Here is a 26619-nt window from a genome sequence, read left to right on the forward strand (position 1 = left end):
CGTTAAATGGATCATTATTTATCAATTAAAATAAAAATTAATTTGTACAATTTTATAAATAAATGTGGACTTGATTAAAATTTTAAGATAATCAAAATGTGCTTTGACCCTAAAAAAATCAGAAGTCGGATAGGTTAGTTTATTCATAACTTTGAGAGTGGTTGTGAGTTGTGGTCTCTCTCATATGATATGAGTTTAGTTTCAAGCAAATTGAACATACAGCTGTATCAGTTGGTTTCTTTACAATGTAATCTAACCTTTGTATTTTTATGAGATAGAGAAATCTATTTTTGTGTATAATATAATTTATATTACACGCCAACCTTAATGATGACCATTCAAAGATATTAACTAACTATTAATATAACTAAAACTCATGTATATAATATAGAAAAGATACGTATACAGGTACGTGAACAAAATAACAAAATAGCCACATACACAAGACATGCTGATGATGTGCACGTAAACAGAAACGAAATTTAGCAACCAGTTGGTATGGTCTTCTAATTCGTCCAAAGACCCACTTCAAAATAAATTGAATATACATTTTAATTTGTAAGATTTTGTTAATACGTATTTCTAAAATCAATATAAGTTATTAGTTTACACAGTTTTAAATTAACTATACACAAGGTTAGAAATTTAAAAAATTATTGACAAAAAATTTATTATATTTGTTACTCTAAGTTCTAGAGAACTTAGATGAAGAGTACTAGAGAGCCAACAAATTTTGTAATTTGTAATTATCTGTTAGTTATTATTAGTATTTTTAATAGTGTGAAATTACATATAATGATATATAATTGCTTACTTTTTTTTTTTACTAATTAAGGACTGGCCAAATTTTAGATTTTCTCATTTATATGTTTATTCCTATCCTTTTAAGTAATTTCATAATATAATATGATAAAAATATTATATCCTAGTAGGTTTAAAATTTTGACCCTAAAAAAATAATTTAACACGAGGCCAATAATAAATAAGAAAAAAAATTATGCAAAATTTTACATAAACTCAAAAAAATTTATTATATTAAAAAGTCTATTAGAAATATAATTATTCATATGCTTAATATTAAAAAAATAATTATATATATATATATATATATATATATATAATATTAAAGACCGAAAATTAGAATAACATTTTAAAAGAAACAAAGTAAAAAAGTAATACAAATTAAAAATAAAGTACACCAATGCAAGAGAGACATTGCATTAATTAATTAATTGACCAATTTTTTTGTATCTATTATTTATTGTTGAATTTTTTAACGAAATTATTTTTTTATAATAAATTTTAAATATTTAAATTTATCATTTTTTATTCTTTAAAATTAAATATTAAATATTTACTTTTTTGACAATTAAATACTAAATTTTTTTATACCGCAATAAGTATGTATACTATTACAACATTTTGGGTTTATGGTCACAATTTTTTTGGCTAAGTAAAAAACTGTGACTATTAAAAAACCGTGACCATAGACCTTCTATGATCACGATTTTTTACCGTGACAAAAAAAAGGTTATGGTCACGGTTTTTGAAAAAATGGTGGCCTAAAAGGGGTCTATATGGTACGATTTTGGAGGATGATCTAAAGGGGTCTATGGTTACGGTTTTTTACAGTGATAAAAAATGGTCTATGGTCACGGTTTTTCAAAAAATGGTGACCTAAAAGGATCTATGATCATGGTTTTGGGGGTGGTCTAAAAGGGTCTATGGTAACGATTTTAGGGGTGACCTAAAAGGGTCTATGGTCACAGTTTTTACAGTGACAAAAAAGGGTCTATGGTCACGGTTTTTCAAAATAGGGTGACATAAAAAGGTCTATGGTCACAGTTTTTGGGGGTGACCTAAATGGGTCTATGGTCACGATTTTGGGGGTGACCTAAACAGGTCTATGGTCACGGTTTTTCGAAAGGGTGACAAAAAATGGTCTATGGTCACATTTTTAGGGAGTGACCTAAAGGTATCTATTGTCACGATTTTGAAGGGTGATCTAAAAGTGTCTATGGTCACGATTTTTTAAAAAAAGGTGACCATAGAGTACCTATGGTCATGGTTATTAGGGGTGGCCTAAAGTGACGGTTTTTTCATTATTTTTTTTAAACCCTATCCAAAACAGCGTCGTTTCCCCTTCTAAAAATCCACATTTTTTTTAAATCCCTAAACCCAAAACGACGTCCCCCCCCCCCAAATTTCCCATTCCCTCGTAAGTTCTTAATAACTTAGGGAAAAAAAGAAGATAACCCAACAGCCAATCCCTCTCTTTCGGCCAGCCACGCACCCTCCTCCCCTCTTTCGTCAGTCACCAGCTTTGAAGCCCACCATCCGGCATTGTCTTGCTCCAACCCATGAAGCTGGGCATCAGCCGCGCTTTGGCAACCGTCTGTCATTGTTGTCCGTGGAGCTTGTCTCGAAGCCTCAAACCCCTCAACGATCGTGTCATCGTTGTGAAGCCTTAAATCCCTCCCTAGATTTGCGAATCGCCAGCTTCCACAGTCCTAGTGTGACCGCTCTTTGTGTCATCACTCACTCACTTACTCACTCCATAGAGTATTCCAAGTAAGTTTCTTTCTTGCTTTTTTTTTCTTTTCTCATGCATGCAACCTGTTTGATAATTTGACTCTGAGATTACTGATGTAGTATTTTTTTTATTTGTTACTAATATGAATATTGGGACATTTCATGAAGAAATCTGAATCTGGAAAGAAACCTGTTTTCAAGTTATCAACCTAGAACGGATTATAAATATATAAATATTTCAATTATGTATGTGCTCATCATCATATATACTTGGGCAGCAAAATGCGTTGAATTTTTTTCTCTGTGCTTCTTCTTATTATCAGTTATATTTCTTGCAAACATATATATTGGGATTATATACACAGAAACACTAGTACTATTCAAATGTGTCATTAACATATTAGTTTTCCTAATATCAATATTATATTCATATTAAAAGATTCTTCCTTCTTTTACTTATTATTTCATTGACTGTTGAAAAATATTTATAGTTTTACCAGCAATGTCGAGAAGTGGATTTACGGTTCCAACTAAATTTTTCTTTTCTTTTCTTTTTAGTCCCTCACTGTTGGTACTCCAAGACCTCTAGTATAAAGGATGAGTACTGAGTAGGACAGTATAATTTTTGGATAGAATAAATTATTTGTCTGAGATTAGAGCAAATGACAACAACGACTCTCTATAGAGGCAATATGCGGAATTGAGAATAATGGAGTTGGTACTTAGCACCGATGTATTTAAATTTTATGTTATTTCATCAGTCAGGGGAAGAATTCCTTGGAATTTTTATACTAGTGATAAGTATCTTCTGCATATTAAGCTGCTAAATATTGATGAATATTACTATCACAATATGCGCTCTACTCTTGGTTTAAAATGAAACACGAGCACCTTGATGAGGTAAACTGTTTTCAAACACCATTATTAGGATTGTTTACACAAATTAAATATATTATTTAATTTCAATCAAACATTACATTATTGTAGTTTGGAAAATATTTATAGTTCATTATTATAGGATCTTGTGAGGTGTAATTGATTTTTTAATGTCCGTCTATGCCATCTAAGTCTGCATATGTGCATCTTGAGCATCAAATATTTGCATATTGTCCTTGATTCCGATGTCTTAAGAATGATAATGAGTTTGTTGATGTAAGTGTTGTAAAAAATGATTGGTCATGGGTAATTGTTGAAAATACTTGTTGAAATTTTATGATTTTATAAATTTTCAAGAATAATTGTTGAACTTTTTTCTTCTAAATTTTTGTTGCAAGTGAGATGAGGTTTATTGCTAATTACTAGATTCGAACTTAGAAGTTAATTAGAAATTTTTGTTACATCCTTATCATGAGCTTGTTCTGAATAATAATGTTTTTCTTATTACTTTTGCTTCTGATGCAAGTTTATTAGCGATTTCGTATGGTGCCGTCCTAGTTTATTAACAGAAGGACCAACAGCATTATCATTATTATTATTATTATTATTATTATTATTATTATTATTATTATTATTATTATAGTGTATACAATTATGTATTGCATTGCACTTCAACACTTGTGCTATTCACTTTAGCTTTTTCACAATTAGTAAAAAATCATCTTCCGTGGTTTTCATGACTCTAATATTTCCTGATTCAAAAACCAAGCATTTTTAGGAATGTTGTTGGAAGAAGCAAGAAACATGTGCTATTAATCATGTGAAGAAAATTTAATGTACAGAGAGAAGTCAAAAAACCTGAGCTAACAAGAACATCATAGAATTACCATTTTTCACCATAAAAGCCTCAAGGAAGGAACTTGCCCTCAAACATGTGGCTGAAGGGACCATGGCCAACATCATACAGTAATCCTAGGCAGAATATCATATTATATTAGTAATACTAATAATAACAAAATAGCGGAATTAGAAGTGTCAAAACAAACAACTCCTCAGAGATGTTAGGTTCCAGCAAGCTTTACTGCCATCACATCGCAATGTTCAATACCAAGCTTTGGGCCCTAAAAGCATAGTAAGATTATTTAACAATATAATCTCATATCATCTTACCAATAACAAGAATATAGCAACACAAGGTAGTTTATATATATTTACTTGGTATTTTTTTTATTATGTCAATAGCTTTGCCGGCAAGCCAATAAACCAAGTGAATGCTCAAAACGAGTGTGTACAGCTCCAGGGTAAACCATATGAGTTAGACCTATATTACATTAAAATCAAAGATTCAAAGTTAGGGCTTAATTTTGATTGGCTAAGTGCAGACTTCCTCACATATAACATGACAACATCCATATGCTCTACCATAAAACTATATACTAAATTTGATAAACATAGAGTTATTTCGTGAATCCTATTTGACTACTTCATTCACATGTAGTAAGTTAACTCACCTAGCTGCTTCAAATCATGAAGTCTGCATAAATTTAAAACAAAAAGAAGTTAAAAGAAGTAAGAGAGTTAAGTAGTAGAAGTAGTATATAGTTTGACTATGCGCACTTGCCTCTGAAATTGTTCGGTGTCAACAAATTTCAATGTTGACTTTTGTTTCCTTTTTCAACACCTCGTCAATTCACCATCAATTTAAAAGTCACTGTAAAGAATAATCTAGCCTCAACTAGTAACAATACTGAATTTGCATAATTTGAAAGACAGCACAACATCACCATTAATCTATAGAAAACTCAATCCGAATCCAAATCCACATTAATAAAAAAAGTGGTAAGCGTTTTCATCTAAAGAACAAAGACTCACCTTTGAGGATTGTCGTCTAGTAGTTGTTGTAGTTCTTCCTGATTGAGAACCATTATAATTGAGAACCATGAAAAAGAAAACTTCCAGAAAATTAAAGTTATAATGCAGAGGCTGAAATTATGACTTTTTTATTTTTCAATAAAATATATTCCATTGTAAAATAAACTAATATAGTAAAATTCCAATATTTTTTGCAACGATGAACATTCATCCAAAAAAGCCTAAGCCACATACATAGTAAAAAATACTCATTGATTTTAAGAATATTCTATAAGTCAAACTTAAAAAATAAGAACATAGAATAAAAATACAAAATGCAGATTAACCAACCAAAACAAAGTAACTAATAATCACTCCTAACATAAAAAATGAGCAAGAATTAAAGAAAAGCCATATAACACTTGTGTTATATAGAAAGGTTTTAACGCTAAGAATTAGTATTGATATAGAAAGGTTTAATTGATTATTTATTACAAATTTCTTATGTTGAATAATTAACGGGTGACTTGGAGCTTGAAAATTTCAAGCATGTAGGCAAATATGAAGCTGAGTTAATAATATAGATAACATAAGAGCACTTCTGTATATATTTTTTTCCTTTTTTTTAATCAATAAAAAAGTCATACATCCTCTACTAAGAGTAGCTTCGTATTACTTCTCCTCCTACATTAAAGCTAGCTTCTTAATTCAAATCAACAAGATAAAATTTTCTTCCTAAATTCCATTTTGTCATATATTAAGCTACAAGCAGTGGATTAAGTGCATTGGCTACACCAATCTAATGACTGATTTTTCTGAATTTCAAAGGCATACCTTTCAAACTGATAACTTCAGACAGTGACACCCAATTAGAACATTTCAGCCATTTGGATTGGATACAGTTTTTATTTTTTAGGAGATAGCATTAGCAATTTAAACACGAGAGCGTGTCGCAATTCAGGTCTGTTCAGCTCATATGATATTCAAACCAATATAAAAAAATATCAATACTAATTGTATTGCTATCAAGTTACTGAATAATCGCAAAAGTAACAAGCCAAATTCAAAATCAAAGGAGTAATCAATCAAACTAAATTAATGTAGAGGAAATCACAAAATTAACAAAAAAAAAAGCTTCCATAGGAATGCATAAAAGAATGCAGAAGGAGATCTCAAAAGTTACCGTGACGCGATCTCAAGAGACGCGGCGACAGAAGAGACAGGAAAAGAGATTGTCGAAGCACGTGGTGGCATTGACGCTAGCGGCAAGGAGATGAATGGCAGTGGCGGTGCCAATGGCGGTGGCGGCGACGTCGACGAAGACTACAATTTATGGTTTCGATCAATTGGTCTTGTTCACTCTCCCTCTCACTCAAAGTTAACCTTATTTTGCATCTTTGGTATGGGCTTTGAGTGTTTGGATGGGCCTTTGCGTGCGTGGTTATTTTAAGATGTGTAAATTTATTTGGGGGGGGGGGGTTTGTAAATTGCTACAAATAGATGATGTCAGGGAGATTTTTAAAAACTTCTACAATAAAACCTCCACCAATTAGTAATAATGTTGTATTGATATTTGGTCATGAGAACTAATTCAACTTTTGCAGCCATGAACAACCGTCAAGGTAACATATACACCATGCAGCTGCCTATTATGTCTCATATTACTCTTGATTTTATGACTTATATATGCTACTTGTTCATTTTCAATTTTTTCACAATGAAAAGTTTAGAGACAATCTTTTTAATCAACAATTTTTAAACTTTTTTATTTTTTAAATTTTTTATCATCAAATTAAGATTAAATTAATAGAAAAAGACAAATATCCTCTTATTTAAGATTTTTTGCATCTTATTCTCAGTCATCTCTCACTCTTAATTTTTATCTCCTTCATGTTTAGCTCTTACATATACACCCAACATTATCAGTCTCATTCAATCTTTTTCGATTCTCGCACTGCTCTACTCTATTTCTGTGTAAAGTCATTTTTTTTCTTTTCTGTTCAATCTTTTTTGTGCCACTTTTTTTGTTTTAACTTGCCACCGCTTGTTTTGCATAATCTCATCGCGCTTCTACTTTGTTTTGCGTTGTCACCGTTACTATTTTCTTGTTATTGAAGCTTGCATCTTTTTAAATCTGTTTTTGAAGCTCATGTTATTGTTGAAGTTTATGTCTTTCAGATATGTTCTTCTTTCTTTTCTTTTACTAATAATAATAATAAAATTGACAATCGTAATAATATAAGGTGTATTACAAATTAAAATAAAGCTAATAATTCACATTGATCATCGATAATTCATGATCAAAACAATAATAATGATAATAATAAATTTTCCCCCTTAGCTTAGCTTGTTCAACTAATTCCCAACCTGGCCTCCTAATTAATAATGACAATCCACCAAAGGTGGTGCAGCAGAAAGCATCATGGTTTTCTGTGTGGCCGAGAACTGAAATTGGGAATCCTAGTGGTGGTGGTCGTCGTCGGCCAGTGCAGGAAGGTTAAGATCCAATTCCAGAAGATTCCGCGGTGGCTTAACAACCTCCAGCGTTGGCTGAGGACTAGTAGTAGTGATGACAGCTGTCCTATGCCTCCTCATGTGACCACCAAGTGCTTGTCCAGATGTGAATTCTGAACCGCAAATTGAACACTCATGAATCTTGGGCTTGCCGTTATTGTTGAAATTTTATATTGTATTTAGTTTATCAATTTCAAGCTAGTAAATTTGTTGATTTAGTGTTGCAAATTGAGGTAGTACTTTGTTGATGTATTTTAATATTGTTGTTGCTTATTTAGCCAACCCTCTTGTTAAAATTATCTTGTCGATGAGTTTTAATGGAAGTTTAAAATAGAAATTATCTTGTATTTTATACTAATTTAGGATAAATATTTGTTAATTGATTATTTTGATTTACCTATTCTTGAATGTTATTTACCTTCTCTTGAATTTTGTTTTGTTTTGTATACAGGATAATCATAATTTTATTATCATTATTATTGTTTTATATACAGGGAAAATTTATTATTATCATTATTATTGTTTTGATCATGAATTATCGATGATCAATGTGAATTATTAGCTTTATTTTAATTTTCAATACACCTTATATTATTACAATTGTCAATTTTATTATTATTAGTAAAAGAAAAGAAAGAAGAACAGATCTGAAAGACATAAACTTCAACAAGAACACGAGTTTTAAACACAAATCTAAAAAGATGCAAGCTTTAATAACAATAAAATAGTAGTAGTGACAATGCAAAACAAAGTAGAAGCACAATGAGACTATGCAAAACAAGCGGTGGCAAGCTAAAACAAAAAAAGCGACACAAAAAAGATTGAACAGAAAAGCAAAAAAAATGATTTTATACAAAAATAAAGCAGAGCAGTGCAAGAATCGAAAAAGATTGAACGAGACTGATGATGTTGGGTGTATATGTAAGAGTTAAACACGAAGGAGATAAAAATTAAGACTGAGAAATGACTGAATAAGATGCGAAAAATTCTAAATGAGAGTATATTTGTCTTTTTCTATTAATTTAATCTTAATTTGATGATAAAAATTATAAAAAAGAAAAAATTTTAAAAATTGTTGATTAAAAAGATTGTCTCCGAACATTTCATTGTGGAAAAATTGAAAATGAACAAGTAGCATATATAAGTCGTAAAATCAAGAGTAATATGAGACATAGTAGGTAGCTGCATGGTATATGTGTTACCTTGACAGTTGTTCATGGCTGCAAAAGTTGAGTTAGTTCTCATGACCAAATATTCAAAGAAAGAGAAACTAGGACGGCACCATACGAAATCACTAATAAACCTGCATCAGAAGCAAAAGTTGTAACACCCTAACTACCAAAGCTCACGCTTCCGGCTGCGCGACTCTGATAGCTCGGACATTACGACAACTTTTATACTATTTAATACTAAAATATGAGCCTGTTTAAAACTTTAAACCGCAATACCGCTCCCAAAAATACTTTCATCCGATAACATACATCCATAGATACCATACAACTTACAAAAACTCATAAAGAGTACATCCATATACATACATATATACTCATATATACATAGATAATATTACAAGCTTTAACCAATACAATCCCTATCCCTCTTACAGAATATATCAAGATAAAGGCGAGGGTACAGTAAATAATCTAAGGCAATACAAAGCATCTCAACAACTAAATAAACTCTTCATAACTTCTGCGCCCATATCCTGAAAAGGGGAAAAATGTAGGGGGGTGAGAACATCATCCTCGAAAGGGTTCTCAGTAGAGGGTTTTTGGGAATTACTGTAATAGGATACGTGAAGATAAATCGTACTAGTGATTAATAACCGTCTTATGCCTCCTTTTCAAAAACAACGGTTTACAATAAAAGTAAAGTCTAAAAATCTTTCTGAAAGAAGAACCGTTCAATTCTCAAAAACATCAAAAGCCTTTCATACATTTCCAAACCATAACCACAAAACCGAAATCAACCATCGGTCCATCTCAATTCAACCACGGCCCTAGGCCCAAACAATCCAACCATCAACCAATCACCACAGTCCAACAGAGTCCCAGTAGCAAACACAAATAGGAAGATGCAAGCACAAACAAACAGTTATTGCAAGTAGAACAGTTAGCAATTAATCACATAGGCAAACCAAGTATAATATGCACACCCAAACAATGTCACATAAATGCATAAGATGCATGCCTGTCCCTAGTGGCTGATGATATCATCCGTCGGTTACCAAGCCAACCCGACGTGTCCGGTAGCTAACCCGGGCACAGTCTCTCTGTTGCGCATTAATATCATTAGAGGGAATACGTGCCCTGTCACCATCAGAGGGTATCTGCGCCATGTCGCCATTAGAGGGTATCTGCACCCTGTCGCCATTAGAGGGTATCTGCGCCTTGTCGCCATTAGAGGGTATCGGTGCCCTGTCACCCTTACAACCAGAGAGAAAACACAAGCATATTCACATTCAACATTCATCTCAGCCATCCGGCTCACGGTTTAATCCAGAACCAGCCAATTTATCAATAAATACAGCCCTTCGGCTTAAACTCATAATTCTTAATCAGCCATACGGCCCACAATTCATTCGGCAATCAGCCATAGTTCAATAGCATACACAGCCTTTCCGGCTCATAACAAAATAGCACTTCCACCATTCAACATTATCAAATTCATCAATCGGCATTTAAGCCATAAATCACTTTTCTCAATTCATTTCACTTGAAATAGAGTTTCAACTCTTTTTAGCCTTGACTTTGAAGATCTCATATTCAAATCATCTCAGGCTCATAACCCAAATTTACTCAAAGTGAGTTTTCTTTTTAAAACAAAGCCACTCTCGGCATTCTCTTTCAAAAACTTCCAAAACCATGGCAAGTTAAGGATTTATTTCAAAGCATTCAAAATCATCCATCCAACAATGGGTTTTTATAACAAAAGTTTCCCGACGGAATTCCAAGTCTTTAGGGAAGGTCAACCTATATCGATTCCTTAAAATTCATTGAAACTCTTAAAATCATAGATTATCGGTTCAAGTAAATAAAACTGAATTTACTATAAAACCGGCCATTCAAAATCACAAGTTCCAACCCGGTCCAAAAATCAACTCATTTGAAACGGAACCGGTTCATTTGAATCAAATCACCTTCAAGTTTCTTTTTGGAACCTATTTTTCTAACTCTTCCAAATTGCCTCAAACTTAATTACCCAATCAAAGGTCTAAATACCTTTAAAATCACTAAAAGACCCTTTTTATATTGAAATCAATATTAGAGCATCATTCTTTCCTTCAGTGATTCAAGCGGTAAAAATAGTTCATTTCTAAATGGGTCGAACTCAACGCATAAAGTTCATTAAATAAATTAAGCTTGAAAACATAATTATTCTCTTAATAAATCACATAATACAATTTCTCAAATCCAGCCCTTTTCAAATAACTTTTCAGACATGACTAGGATTTTGCAGAATTTCGGCAGCACCTCCCCTAAAACTTGGACTTTTGCCACCCGGTTCGGGTCCCAACTAAACCGTTTCTCATTCCTTTTCAACAGCTCAAAACCAGAAATCAATTCAAAGCAAGCTAAATCCAACAGTCGCCTCAGTGGCATATCTCAAGAAAACCATTTAAAAATCAACTCAATATCAACCGATTTAACTCATTTCCAAAGCTTTAAAGAAACAGTTCAGTAACAAATCATTTGTCCAAGATCAAGTCAATTAAAGTAAACCAGGATGAATTCAAAAGTGCATTCGACTTTTCACATCATCAAATAATTGACTCAAATCAAATCAATCCTCAACGGATTAAACTCAGATTTCAAATATTTAAAGAATCAGCTTCAAAACATTACATTTCACAAAGCCGCACAACAACTCAGCCAAACATTCGAGTCAATCAAATAATACATAAAGCCGATACAATCACCAAATACACATTATCTCACAACAGTATCCATATGTAATAATTCCAATAATAAACTATAGTTTTCGCAAAGCGCCCCTACCTCAAAACGCAATTCCATAACCCAAACGCGTCACAAGAACCTCCTCTCTTAAACCGAGATCACCAACAACGCAACCTTGGCTCCAAGCCACTCCCGCGGTAACCACAGCAACACTAATCGCGACACATAACAATAGAAACTCAGTCTCATAGCAATTGATGCCGTAAAACCTTAGCGTGAGATTACAGAACAATAACCAAAAGGGCTTTCATATCGAAAACGCTTACCAAAACTAAGAAAGAACGGCCAAATCAAGCAACGGTAGTCCCGGCGGTGGTTCTGGCAGCAATCAGAACTCAAACCTATGTTACCAAACCTCAGAGTCTTTAACCAAGCATTACAGAATACTGACTAAAAGGGCTTTCCGAAATAACACGCTTACCACAACAAGGGAAGAACTACACCGAGTAGCGGCAGCCCCGATGGTGGTTCCAGCAACACCCACGCCACTCCCGGTGAGCGTAACGGTGAAAGAAGCGATGCAGCCGCTCCGAAGGGCAAGCACAGCGACGAACAACACCAGCGGCGGTGAATGGCAGTAGCTCCGATGTGGGTCCGACGGCGGCAACTCGCGATAACTCCAAACGACACCGGCTTCAGTCGCGGTTTCCGGCCGCCAGGTGCGGCGACGCGGCTCCAGGCGGCAGAGGTGATAGGAAGCACTGGGGTTCAGCGAGCAGTGGCGGTGGCTCCCGATCTTGCCTTCTGTTCGCGTTCCCTCTCTCTCAGACCAGATCGGCGACTGACCACGTGGCAAGGATGAGGGCGGTGCAGTGAGGACGACGGCGGCGACGCGATGGCTCTGGCGGCTCTGCAACAGTTCGACAGCGATGCTAGCTCCTCCATCCTCACTTCCATCGCGTCCCTCTCCCTCCCTTGGTGATTTGACGATGACGCCTGAAAGTGGCGGCGATGAGTGCGACGGGATGCAGCGTTACCAGAACGGCGGTGGCTCGCAGCTGGCGGCAAGGCGTGGCGGGTTCGGCGGGCTCGTGAGGGCAACAGCGACGGCGAGCTCCCTCCCTTCCTCCACGCCGGCAAACTCTTTCCTCCTCCCTCTGTCTGTTTCCTTTCTCCCCTTTTGTCTCACTGTGTGCGTGTGTTTGTTACTGATGGGGGGTTGGGGTTATGGCTGCTGGGTTTGGGGAATTAGGGTTTCACTATTTTGAAAATTAGGGTTAAGGGTAATTTGGTAATTTCAAATGAAATTGGGGAAAATATAGTAATTGAAACCCAATTTAAATCCAACACTACTGTATATAGAAAATACTATTTGCTCATCAATCTTACAAATTATTTTTCATAAAATGCCCAAATCAAAATAATTAGAAGTAATATAATTAAACCCTTTATTTTCCAAAGTAACAGTATTAATATTTAAAATATTAATTATTTAATCCGAATCATATAAAAATCCTTATTATTTCACAACTACCAACTATATGATTTAAATATAGAAAATAATCCAATAATTGTAAAATTGGATAATAACCATAACTTATCTCAAATTCAATAAATCAAAACTTGCCTTAATCATCTTTAATAAAATGATTTCCGAAATTAAGGCTATAAATAACTATATGATTTGAGACTTGATCATAATAAGACTTTTCAAAAGTTCTGGGTCTTACATCCTACCCACCTTATAAAAATTTTCGTCCTCGAAAATTGATACAAAACGAAAGAAATTTCATAACAGTTCATCCTTGAACACATTTAAGGAAGAAGCAAACATATCTCAAAATATAAACATATATATGGTTTTCAAATACTTGGATGGTCGTATGCATAAGGATACAAAGGTAGGGGTGTGATTGCAAAGCAAACGTTACAAGATAGGCTCAATGCACAAGGTCATATGATCTCAAAGCTTTACAAAAACTTGAGGTACCAAATAGGATGCAAATCAAGATGGGCGTTCACAAAGCAATGATGACATGGTTCAAACATGTGATAGTAAGGCAAGGTATTGAAGGTTATAAAACATGATGGGGTTAAAACGACGTGCTTATCATCTGCACACTAATCTCATATCAACCTCAAGGCTTCAACTTTCTAACCTCATCAGGCACTTTTCAACCTAATAGCCAATCATAAGCCTAACACCCGCAAGCTCGTTTGCAAGGGACAAAACACCCACAACTCATCATAACGTTACACACCTACCGCTTCACCTTCCATATACACATATCACGTCTTAAAGAACTAACGCATCACGTTACGTATACATCTACAAGTCGCACGTGATATCAAAATAATTCTCGAGTCTACTCAAAAGGATACAAGATTTAGAAAGGAGAGTCAAATGTCAAGGATAGAAATAATAGATTTGAGAGAATATATCCAATCCCAGATAACCAAGGATACTCAAGCAATGAAGTTTGCTAGACACAATTCAATTAACAACCTCAAAGATAACCCTTGAATCAAAGAAATCCAATAGGATCAACAAAGAGGAGGATCGGCGCATTAGTTTGAAACAAATTCAAGCTGAGTTGAAGAAGTATGAAATTTATAGAGAAGAATCTCTCAAACCCAAGACAAAGCTCACAGAACTTCAAGAGCATGATTAAAAACACTTTCGAATACATTGTTCATAAAAGAATCGAAAACTTGCAGGAAAATCACCTCGCAGTCTAAAAGAAAAGTTAAGCAACAAATATCCTTCAAGAGAGTAACAAAAGCATAAACGTGGCTTTACTTCAATACAAGTTCATGTTGAAGTAGATTTTGTAGAGTTCCAAAAACAAAATGCACACAACTTTGGCTAAGAGCTAAACTATTTCCTCAAAAATTTTAGAAAGATATTTAGATGCACAACTTAACCAAAAGCAGTTCATAAAAACTCGGAAGTAATCAAATGCTTGTTCAAAATTCTCATAATTTCATATTCAAACAAGCGTGTATAACATTTATAGCTAGTACGAAAGAGGGAGTTAAACTCTTTTTATAAAAGAAACTCAGAAGTAAAAATTTGCTTACAATTTGGTAAAGGAAATAAGTGATGCGTTACAAACGAACCGATTTCCACTAAACAAGGAAGCTCTCCAAGGCCTCATTTAAAATAGCGCATGCCAATTTTTAAATTAACTTCATCAAAATTGAACAATGGTTTCAATCTCAATCAAACAACAAAAAATAAATCCCGTTTAAAACTTCTTACAAGAGAATTCAAAACTTCTTTAAAAAGTTCAGAACAAGACTCCCAAAAGTGTTCTTAAAATCACCATCTCAGAAGAACATTCAAGAAGTTTAAGATGTACTAAAAAGGAGTCAAGCCTTGCTAGAAAGGATCTTAAATCAAAGTAGTTCAAACAAGATTCACTAGGCATGAGTCATCAAACAAGCTTTCAATTGATCCAAAAGAATACAAAAGTCATAGGAAAAGACAACTCAATCATTAGTAATTTCTCAAAGGTAAATCTTTAACTAAAAACTCTTGTAGAGAAAATGAGAGAATAAACAATGCACTAATTTGAAACGAATCAAACTAACTCACATACGGATGAGATTCACAAGAGAGGACAAACCAAGATCAATGGTAATTTCACAAGATGTAAAAGATTAGTTAAAAACAGAATCATGTATGACATTCATAGAGGTGAAAAGCTTAAGAAGGAGCGAGTCTGATCATAAGAAGAAAGCTATGAGTCCAACATTTTCAAAAGAACAACAATAGCATAAACCATGTAGTATGCTAAATCAAACTCAAATCAAAATGAATTAAGTAAAGTTTATCAAATGAAACTCAACCGGGATAAAAGTGAAAAATTCCCTTTCTTTCCAGAATTCTGAAAAATACCCCAAATACATAATCAAATGAAGATGTGCATTAGGACTATAGTAAAATTACTAGAAAGTCAAATTGTATTTGAAGTAAATGCGGTTCCGCAAACCAGTAAAAGTACAGGTGAGGTATTAGAAATAAATAGTTGTTAAACTGTATAAGAAATCTTCAAGGTTCCACGTATAGATAAGTGTATATCTAGTCAACAGCAATTTTTATAAAAATCTCAAAATTAGCTGTAATTCACTGTCAAATAAAAGGAAAACTGAATCAACAATTTCTCTAATAATGGATTCGGAATCCGGAGTTAAAATGCACAGCGCATTAGGACAAGTTCAAAGTCATATCAAAGGATACATGAATCAAAAAGAACTCAAACAGAGAAAGATAGATGTAACAAGGATTCCAAACAGGCATATGCAATTGAGATCAAACAATAATGCATATGAATAGAGAAATAGAGTGGGGACATCAAATTACTTTTCAAGAGGATTAGCAAACAAGAGCTTCAAGCTAGGATATAAAAGAACAGGTCGACTCGAACAAAATTCAAGACACACAACTGAATAGCCTCGAGAAATAGTTCCCAATTTTTCCAAAACCCGCGATTTGCTTTACTCAAAACTCGTATATCATCTATGATAACCCATTAGTGCTCTCATATACATAATTCACTAGTATTAAGCCGGCCAAACTTAATATCAGGAATTATGCAATGCAAGACTAACAGCGTTAATCAATAGACCGTCATGTGCATAAAGCTCTAATTCTCGTCATTCAACAAGACCTAATACATGACAAACGCTCAGAGTATGCAATTGAAGCATAGTCGGTCCATTCCTCAGGCTCTACAGGAAGAACTGCTCTGATACCATAATGTAACACCCTAACTACCAAAGCTCACGCTTCCGGCTGCGCGACTCTGATAGCTCGGACATTACGACAACTTTTATACTATTTAATACTAAAATATGAGCCTGTTTAAAACTTTAAACCGCAATACCGCTCCCAAAAATACTTTCATCCGATAACATACATCCATAGATACCATACAACTTACAAAAACTCATAAAGAGTACATCCATATACATACATATATACTCATATATACATAGATAATATTACAAGCTTTAACCAATACAATCCCTATCCCTCTTACAGAATATATCAAGATAAAGGCGAGGGTACAGTAAATAATCTAAGGCAATACAAAGCATCTCAACAACTAAATAAACTCTTCGTAACTTCTGCGCCCATATCCTGAAAAGGGGAAAAATGTAGGGGAGTGAGAACATCATCCTCGAAAGGGTTCTCAGTAGAGGGTTTTTGGAAATTACTGTAATAGGATACGTGAAGATAAATCGTACTAGTGATTAATAACCGTCTTATGCCTCCTTTTCAAAAACAACGGTTTACAATAAAAGTAAAGTCTAAAAATCTTTCTGAAAGAAGAACCGTTCAATTCTCAAAAACATTAAAAGCCTTTCAAAAAGGTTTATCTATACTGAACCAAAATAGCCTTTCATACATTTCCAAACCATAACCACAAAACCGAAATCAACCATCGGTCCATCTCAATTCAACCACGGCCCTAGGCCCAAACAATCCAACCATCAACCAATCACCACAGTCCAACAGAGTCCCAGTAGCATACACAAATAGGAAGATGCAAGCACAAACAAACAGTTATTACAAGTAGAACAGTTAGCAATTAATCACATAGGCAAACCAAGTATAATATGCACACCCAAACAATGTCACATAAATGCATATGATGCATGCATGTCCCTAGTGGCTGATGATATCATCCGTCGGTTACCAAGCCAACCCGACGTGTCCGGTAGCTAACCCGGGCACAGTCTCTCTGTTGCGCATTAATATCATTAGAGGGAATACGTGCCCTGTCACCATTAGAGGGTATCTGCGCCCTGTTGCCATTAGAGGGTATCTGCGCCCTGTCGCCATTAGAGGGTATCTGTGCCCTGTCGCCATTAGAGGGTATCGGTGCCCTGTCACCCTTACAACTAGAGAGAAAACACAAGCATATTCACATTCAACATTCATCTCAGCCATCCGGCTCATGGTTCAATCCAGAACCAGCTAATTTATCAATAAATACAGCCCTTCGGCTTAAACTCATAATTCATAATCAGCCATACGGCCCACAATTCATTCGGCAATCAGCCATAGTTCAATAGCATACACAGCCTTTCCGGCTCATAACAAAATAGCACTTCCACCATTCAACATTATCAAATTCATCAATCGGCATTTAAGCCATAAATCACTTTTCTCAATTTATTTCACTTGAAATAGAGTTTCAACTCTTTTTAGCCTTGACTTTGAAGATCTCATATTCAAATCATCTCAGGCTCATAAGCCTTGACTTTTCTCAATTTGCTTTTCTTTTTAAAACAAAGCCACTCTCGGCATTCTCTTTCCAAAACTTCGAAAACCATGGTAAGTTAAGGATTTATTTCAAAGCATTCAAAATCATCCATCCAACAATGGGATTTTATAACAAAAGTTTCCCGACGGAATTCCAAGTCTTTAGGGAAGGTCAACCTATATCGATTCCTTAAAATTCATTGAAACTCTTAAAATCATAGATTATCGGTTCAAGTAAATGAAACTGAATTTACTATAAAACCGACCATTCAAAATCACAAGTTCCAACCCGGTCCAAAAATCAACTCATTTGAAACGAAACCGGTTCATTTGAATCAAATCACCTTCAAGTTTCTTTTTGGAACCTATTTTTCTAACTCTTCCAAATTGCCTCAAACTTAATTACCCAATCAAAGGTCTAAATACCTTTAAAATCACTAAAAGACCCTTTTTATATTGAAATCAATATTAGAGCATCATTCTTTCCTTCAGTGATTCAAGCGGTAAAAATAGTTCATTTCTAAATGGGCCGAACTCAACGCATAAAGTTCATTAAATAAATTAAGCTTGAAAACATAATTATTCTCTTAATAAATCACATAATACAATTTCTCAAATTCAGCCCTTTTCAAATAACTTTTCAGACATGACTAGGATTTTGCAGAAATTTCGGCAGCACCTCCCCTAAAACTTGGACTTTTGCCACCCGGTTCGGGTCCCAACTAAACCGTTTCTCATTCCTTTTCAACAGCTCAAAACCAGAAATCAATTCAAAGCAAGCTAAATCCAACAGTCGCCTCAGTGGCATATCTCAAGAAAACCATTTAAAAATCAACTCAATATCAACCGATTTAACTCATTTCCAAAGCTTTAAAGAAACGGTTCAGTAACAAATCATTTGTCCAAGATCAAGTCAATTAAAGTAAACCAGGTTGAATTCAAAAGTGCATTCGACTTTTCACATCATCAAATAATTGACTCAAATCAAATCAATCCTCAACGGATTAAACTCATATTTCAAATATTTAAAGAATCAGCTTCAAAACATTACATTTCACAAAGCCGCACAACAACTCAGCCAAACCAACATCTATAAACATTTGAGTCAATCAAATAATACATAAAGCCGATACAATCACCAAATACATATTATCTCACAACAGTATCCATATGTAATAATTCCAATAATAAACTATAGTTTTCGGAAAGCGCCCCTACCTCAAAATGCAATTTCATAACCCAAACGCGTCACAAGAACCTCCTCTCTTAAACCGAGATCACCAACAACGCAACCTTGGCTGCAAACCACTCCCGCGGTAACCACAGCAACACTAATCGTGACACATAACAATAGAAACTCAGTCTCATAGCAATTGATGCCGCAAAACCTTAGCGTGAGATTATAGAACAGTAACCAAAAGGGCTTTCATATCGAAAACGCTTACCAAAACTAAGAAAGAACGGCCAAATCAAGCAATGGTAGTCCCGGCGGTGGTTCTGGCAGCAATCAGAACTCAAACCTATGTTACCAAACCTCAGAGTCTTTAACCAAGCATTACAGAATACTGACTAAAAGGGCTTTCCGAAATAACACGCTTACCACAACAAGGGAAGAACTACACCAAGTAGCGGTAGCCCCGATGGTGGTTCCAGTAACACCCACGCCACTCCCGGTGAGTGTAACGGTGAAAGAAACGATGCAGCTGCTCCGAATGGTAAGCACAGCGACGAACAACACCAGCGGCGGTGAATGGCAGTAGCCCCGATGTGGGTCCGGCGGCGGCAACTCGCGATAACTCCAAACGACACCGGCTTCAGTGGCGGTTTTCGGCCGCCAGGTGCGGCGACGCGGCTCCAGGCGGCAGAGGCGATAGGAAGCACTGGGGTTCAGCGAGCAGTGGCGGTGGCTCCCGATCTTGCCTTCTGTTTGCGTTCCCTCTCTCTCATAGCAGATCGGTGACTGACCACGTGGCAAGGGCGACGGCAGCGCAGTGAGGACGACGGCGGCGACGCGACGGCTCTGGTGGCTCTGCAACAGTTCGACAGCGACGCTAGCTCCTCCATCCTCACTTCCATCGCGTCCCTCTCCCTCCCTTGGCGATTTGACGACGACGCCTGAAAGTGGTGGCGATGAGCGCGACGGGATGCAGCGTTACCGGAATGGCGATGGCTCGCAGCTGGCGGCAAGGCGTGGCGGGTTCGGCGGGCTCGTGAGGGCAACAGCGATGGCGAGCTCCCTCCCCTCCTCCACGTCGGCAAACTCTTTCCTCCTCCCTCTGTCTGTTTCCTTTCTCCCCTTTTGTCTCACTGTGTGCGTGTGTTTGTTACTGATGGGGGGTTGGGGTGATGGCTGCTGGGTTTGGGGAATTAGGGTTTCACTATTTTGAAAATTAGGGTTAAGGGTAATTTGGTAATTTCAAATGAAATTGGGGAAAATATAGTAATTGAAACCCAATTTAAATCCAACACTACTGTATATAGAAAATACTATTTGCTCATCAATCTTACAAATTATTTTCCATAAAATACCCAAATCAAAATAATTTGAAGTAATATAATTAAACCCTTTATTTTCCAAAGTAACAGTATTAATATTTAAAATATTAATTATTTAATCCGAATCATATAAAAATTCTTATTATTTCACAACTACCAACTATATGATTTAAATATAGAAAATAATCCAATAATTGTAAAATTGGATAATAACCATAACTTATCTCAAATTCAATAAATCAAAACTTGCCTTAATCATCTTTAATAAAATGATTTTCGAAATTAAGGCTATAAATAACTATATGATTTGAGACTTGATCATAATAAGACTTTTCAAAAGTTCTGGATCTTACAAAAGTAATAAAAGAAAAGCATTATTATTCAGAACAAGCTCATGATAAGGATGTAACCAAAATTTCTAATTAACTTCTCAGTTCGGATCTAGTAATCAACAACAATACTCATCTCATCAACAATAAAAATTTAGAAGAAAAAAAGTTCAACAATTATTCTTGAAAATTTATAAAATCATAAAATTTCAACAAGTATTTTCTACAATTACTCATGACCAATCATTTTTTACAGCACTTACATCAACAAACTCATTACCATTCTTAAGACATCGGAATCAAGGACAATATGCAAATATTTGATGCTCAAGATGCACATATGCAAACTTAGATGGCATAGACAGATATTAATAAATCAATTACACCTCACAAGATCCTATAATGATGAACTATAAATATTTTCCAAACTACGACAATATAAAGTTTATAAAGTTTGATTGAAATAAAATAATATATTTAATTTGTGTAAATATTCCTAATAGAGGTGTTTGAAAACGGTTTGCTGGAATCAAACCTTATCAAGGTACTCGTGTTTCATTTTAAACCAAGAGTAGAGCGCATATTGTGATAGTAATACTCATCATTATTTAGCAGCTTAATATGTAGAAGATACTTATCACTAGCATAAAATATCTGAGACATTCTTCCCCTGACTGATGAAATAACATAAAAATTAAATACATCGGTGCTAAGTACCAACTCCATTATTCTCAATTCTGCATATCCATGGCCTCTATAGAGAGTCGTTGTTGTTATTTGCTCTAATCTCAGACAAATAATTTATTCTATCTAAAAAGTATACTGTCCTACTCAGTACTCATCCTTTATGCCAGAGTTTCTGGAGTACCAACAATGAGGGATTAAAAAGAAAAGAAAAGAAAAATTCAGTTGGAACCATAAATCCACTTCTCGGTATTGCTAGTAAAACTATAAATATTTCCCAATAGTCAATGAAATAATAAGTAAAAAAAGGAAGAATCTTTTAATATGAATATATTATTGATATCAGAAAAACTAATATGTTAATGACACATTTGAATAGTACTATTGTCTCTGCGTATATAATCGCAATATATATGTTTGCAAGAAATATAACTGATAATAGAAAGAAGCACAGAGAAAAAAAATTCAATGCATTTTACTGCCCAAATATATGTGATGATGAGCATATACATAATTGAAATATTTATATATTTATAATCCGTTCTAGGTTGATAACTTGAAAATAGATTTCTTTCCAGATTCAGGTTTTTTCATGAAATGTTCCAATATTCAGATTAGTAACAAATAAAAAAAATATTAAATCAGTAATCTCAAAGTCAAATTATCAAACTGGTTGTATGCATGAGAAAAGAAAAAAAAAAGCAAAAAAAGAAATTTACTTGAAATACTCAATGGAGTCAGTAAGTGAGTGAGTGATGACACGAAGAGTGGGCACACCAGGTCCGTGGAAGCTGGCGATTCGCGAATCTATGGAGGACTTTGAGTTTTCCACAACGATGACACGAACGGCGAGGGATTTGAGGCTTCGAGACAAGCTCCACAAACGACCCAACAGACGACAATAGCGGACGGTGGCCAAAGCGCGGCTGATGCCCAACTTTACGGGTTGGAGCAAGGCGATGTCGAACGGTGGGCTTCAAAGCTGGTGATTGACGAAAGAGGGGAGGAGGGTGTGTGGCTGGCTAGGAGAGAGGGTTTGGCTGCTAGGTTCGTTATCTTCTTTTTTTTCCTAGGTTATTAAGAACTTACGAGGGAATGGGGAATTTGGGAGGGGGGACGTCGTTTTGGGTTTAGGGATTTAAAAAGAATAAAAATGTGGACTTTCGGAGGGAGAAACGACGCCGTTTTAGATAGAGTTCAAAAAAATTAATGAAAAAACCGTCCCTTTAGGCGACCTCTAATAACCGTGACCATAGGTACTCTATGGTCACCCTTTTTCAAACAAATGTGACCATAGATTTCTTTAGGTCACCCTTAAAAACCGTGATCATAGACTTTTTTAAGTCACCCTATTTTAAAAAATCGTTACCATAGATCCTTTTTTGTCACTGTAAAAAACTATGACCATAGATCCCTTTAGGTCACCCCCCAAAACCGTGACCATAAGCCCTTTTAAGTTATCATTTTTTGAAAATCTGTGACCATAAACTCTTTTTTGTCACCATAAAAAACTGTGATCATAAACCTCTTTATGTTACCCCTCAAAATTATGACTATAGACCCGTTTAGACCACCTTTTTTTAAAATTCTGTGGCCATAATTTTTTTTTATCATGGTAAAAAATTATAACTATAGAGATGGCCAAAAAAATTATGGTCATAAATCCAAAATATTGTAGTGAGATCAGATTAAGGATCTAATTCTCAAGGCTAACAAATAGAAAACATGTTGCCAATTATTATATATACATGGAATTGCTTGTAATAATTTCAAGTTGGTCATTTATATTATCGGATTAGAATTGTGGCTGTAAATTAAACTGCCTAAGCATGTGGTTGATTATATATATATATATATATATATATATATATATATATATATATATATATATAATATTTAGTTGTGATTAAAACATACTAATTTATTAGCTGTCTGAATTAATCACAACATTGTTAACTTATTAATCTGGCTGATATCTTATCGATCACTACAATTTAATTAGACAATATTTCATTGACCGAAAACAAAAGGAAAAAAAAAAAAAGAAAGAAGAAGCAGCACGTATCATTAGTTCTCCAATTAAGCTTCGGCATTTCTCAAACATATATAGAAGCACTAAAGACAAAAATGTAGTTGAATTAAACAAGAAAATAAAATCTTCAGAATCTGATTAATTATAAAGCATTATAAATTATTACACTTGATTGTTGATCTGATTTTGTTCCTTCACAGAGTATAACTGAAATTATTTTGGATAATCTTTTTTTCCAGAAAGGGCGAGTTGCAATTATTGCATTATCTGGTAAGCCAATGATCAGTGAGATTTTCTAACACAAATTCATTCTTATTTAAAAATAATTAAGGTAGTAAGAATTATTAATCCATTCATGTTATGGTCTTAATTAATGTGTTCTTCCATGAGAAAATCTGAAAGATTAGGCCGTTATTGATCCTAGTTATTTATTTTTAGGAGAATAAAATATTATTTTGATCTTTAAAATTTAGATCAAATTTTAATTTTGTGTCTAATATTTTAAATGTCTTATTTTTATTTCAAAAAATTTTAAATGGATTCAATGTTGTCTTAGCGTTAAATTTAACACAAATAGTTAATAGAGTGAGTGTTGTGTTTACATTAATGTTAATGTTAATTCATATTTCTTTTGTATGTTAGAACAATATAACAAAAACCTTCTTATAACATTTATTCTTTTCAATTTCGTTCTTGTAAATAAATCCCAAATCTTATCAATTAATCATTAATACTCTAGAATTAAAGGAAAAACTTTTATATTTGTGATTATTGGTGGATCGATTTTATTTACATACTGAAATCAAACATTATTGACTTTTATTATGCTAATTTTTCATGTCAAATTTAACGGTGAGACAATATTAAGTCCCTTTAAAATTTTTTGAAATTGAAATAAGACAATTGAAAAATTAGAAAATCAGATTAAAATTTAGTCCCAACATATATTAGGAATTAAAAAATAATTTTGTCCTAACCCTAAAAATAAAATAATTAAAAAATTGATAAAATTGTCATAACTGTGAGGAATTTCATTAGCAGACATGAGATTATTCTATATTTAAACGTATTATTATATATCTATTTTAATATCTTATTTTTATTAAGTTTTTGCAAACAATTTAATTGTTGACTTGTGTCCATGTACGTCTAAGGTCAATACTCCATATAGAGATAAGGTTGTGCAGTAGAGTAAATAAAAACATGAGGAGCATTTTGGATGTGACACGTGTTCTATATATTGAATAATTTGTCCTTTTTTAACACTATCAATATTAAATAGTAACCTTTAAATATACTACAAATTTAGCTATGAAATTAAAAAAAAAAAGAAGGTAACAGTAGACAAGTTAATTAGAACAAAATTACAAAGAATTTAATTTTTTTTTATGCACCAATAATATATTATTTACGAATTATGGTCAAAGGCACAAGTAGTAACAGATTTCAGAAGAGTATAACATAATATTTCAAACTAATTTACCTACAGTTATTATTCCAAAAGCAAAATAGATAAATGGACTGAATTAAAACGGAAAAAATAACTAGGAGTGTATAAATGATGATTGGATATCCAAATCCCCAGCTTTCTTTCTTTTTCTTCAATTGGGCTTTCTACATAAAATTTAAACAAAAAAGCGAGTTTATACAAAAATAGGAGTCAATAAAAACATCAATAGCTCTGGCGGAGCATGGATGCCCATATGAGCCCTTTATCTTCTTTTCTCCTCTAATGAATGAAGCAAATTACTTTCAAATTTTTGCAACAACTATTATATCAATAAAGGCCTTAAAAACTATAGTACAAGAACATTTCTCTCTTGTCACACGTTAAGTCTCACGTAATCGTCGCACCATTGATAAGTCCAAAACACTATTGTTTGGATAACTTTGTAGTAATAACTAATAAGTTGTAGTTATAGTAATAAAGTCATATGCAAAAATAATATAATAAATGAGGAACGGATTCTCTTGAGTGGAAAAAAAAATTGATATTGTCTAGTGTTTGATCTCAACTCTCGATAAAATTAATGGTCTTAATTATAATTATAATTATGATTATCACTTTCTCAAATTTTACAAATCCTTTTTCTTTCACTATAAGAAATAGTATAATTATCGATACAAAAAATCAACAGTTAAGTTTTTCGTCGATATTTTTCGACGACTTGTCGTCAATAAAATGAAAAAGGGATGATTAAAAATAAAATATTAAAATCGACGACAATGTCGTCTATTATTTTGACAATTTTTTAACCCTCACTACTATCGTCACATTACTGACAAAATAGGAGTCGAAAATTTTTTTCTTTAAAATCGACGGATTGGTTGTCTATTTTAATAATTAAAATATCGACAGTTTTTGTTGTCGATAAATTTAGATGATAGAAATCTTTTTCCTAAATTGAATGAACGATATAAATTTATTATATAAAATAAACGGATAGAATGTTGGTTTTCATTTTAACTAAAATCGACAAAAATAGCCATCGATTTTTATCAATAAAAAACTACTCCCACGTTTGCTTCTTGCGTCCTTGCTCGCTTCTTCTTCTCCTCCAACGCCCGAGAGTAGAGACCAGAATGGAGTCACGGTCACGAAGAGAGGCAAAGAGCAGAGCTTCCTCTTCTCCGACTCCTGAGAAAACCCGCCGTCCTCCACCTGAGAGCAGAGCTTCTTCTTCTTCTTCTTCTTCTTCTTCTTCTTCTTCTTCTTCTTCTTCTTCTTCTTCTTCTCCTCCGCCGAGCCCGCCGCCGCACCATCCTCTTCATGTAAGTTCCTCTCTCTCTCTCTCTCTCTCTCTCTCTCTCTCTCTCTCTCTCTCTCTCTCTCTCTCTCTCTCTCTCTCTCACATTGTGATTTGTGAATCTGCCTGTAAGTTCTTTTTCTTCCATAGACTCGTCGTTGCAACGTCCTTGCTGGTCGCAGTCGCTGTGAGCCCGTCGCCATAGCACGTCGCTGTCGCAGCTTCTTGTAAGTTCCTCTCTGTCTCTCTCTGATTATTATATTTATTTTTGTAATTTTTGTATCTACTATTTTCATCATGAAATTTTGAATTTGCTATTTGTTAAAACTAATTAGCATAATCAAATAGGAAACCACAGAAGAGAGAAAAGGAGAATTTGGTTCCT

General features: G+C 34.2%; 2 protein-coding genes across 2 annotated transcripts; both read right to left on the reverse strand.

Moving 5' to 3' along the window:
- Window positions 1–11819: 11819 nt before the first annotated feature.
- LOC110264556 (uncharacterized) lies at window positions 11820–12629 on the reverse strand. Its single transcript, XM_088494639.1, has 4 exons — window positions 12624–12629; window positions 12154–12582; window positions 11999–12050; window positions 11820–11884 (listed from the first exon to the last, which is right to left on the reverse strand). The coding sequence occupies exons 1-4, from the start codon at window positions 12627–12629 to the stop codon at window positions 11820–11822; spliced, it is 552 nt and encodes a 183-aa protein (XP_088350765.1).
- Window positions 12630–19212: 6583 nt separating this feature from the next.
- On the reverse strand, window positions 19213–26437 carry LOC148550846 (uncharacterized). Its single transcript, XM_088494641.1, has 4 exons — window positions 26341–26437; window positions 19547–20061; window positions 19392–19443; window positions 19213–19277 (listed from the first exon to the last, which is right to left on the reverse strand). Exons 1-4 carry the CDS (start codon window positions 26435–26437, stop codon window positions 19213–19215), a joined length of 729 nt encoding a protein of 242 aa, XP_088350767.1.
- Window positions 26438–26619: the final 182 nt, after the last annotated feature.

The sequence above is a fragment of the Arachis ipaensis genome, chromosome B7 (assembly GCF_059453495.1).
Source record: "Arachis ipaensis isolate K30076 ecotype BB chromosome B7, ASM5945349v1, whole genome shotgun sequence".
NCBI lineage: Eukaryota > Viridiplantae > Streptophyta > Magnoliopsida > Fabales > Fabaceae > Arachis > Arachis ipaensis.

Excerpts from the sequence above, each read along its gene's own strand:
- LOC110264556 (XM_088494639.1), bottom strand. Across the intron at positions 12,051-12,153 it reads GTAGTTCTTCCCTTGTTGTG|AACCACCGCCGGGACTACCG; the intron begins GTAAGCGTGTTA and ends GATTGCTGCCAG. Across the intron at positions 11,885-11,998 it reads GCCGTTCTTTCTTAGTTTTG|TGTTGCTGTGGTTACCGCGG; the intron begins GTAAGCGTTTTC and ends TGTCGCGATTAG.
- LOC148550846 (XM_088494641.1), bottom strand. The coding sequence starts at position 26,437 with ATGGCGACGGGCTCACAGCGACTGCGACCAGCAAGGACGTTGCAACGA. Across the intron at positions 19,444-19,546 it reads GTAGTTCTTCCCTTGTTGTG|AACCACCGCCGGGACTACCA; the intron begins GTAAGCGTGTTA and ends GATTGCTGCCAG. Across the intron at positions 19,278-19,391 it reads GCCGTTCTTTCTTAGTTTTG|TGTTGCTGTGGTTACCGCGG; the intron begins GTAAGCGTTTTC and ends TGTCACGATTAG.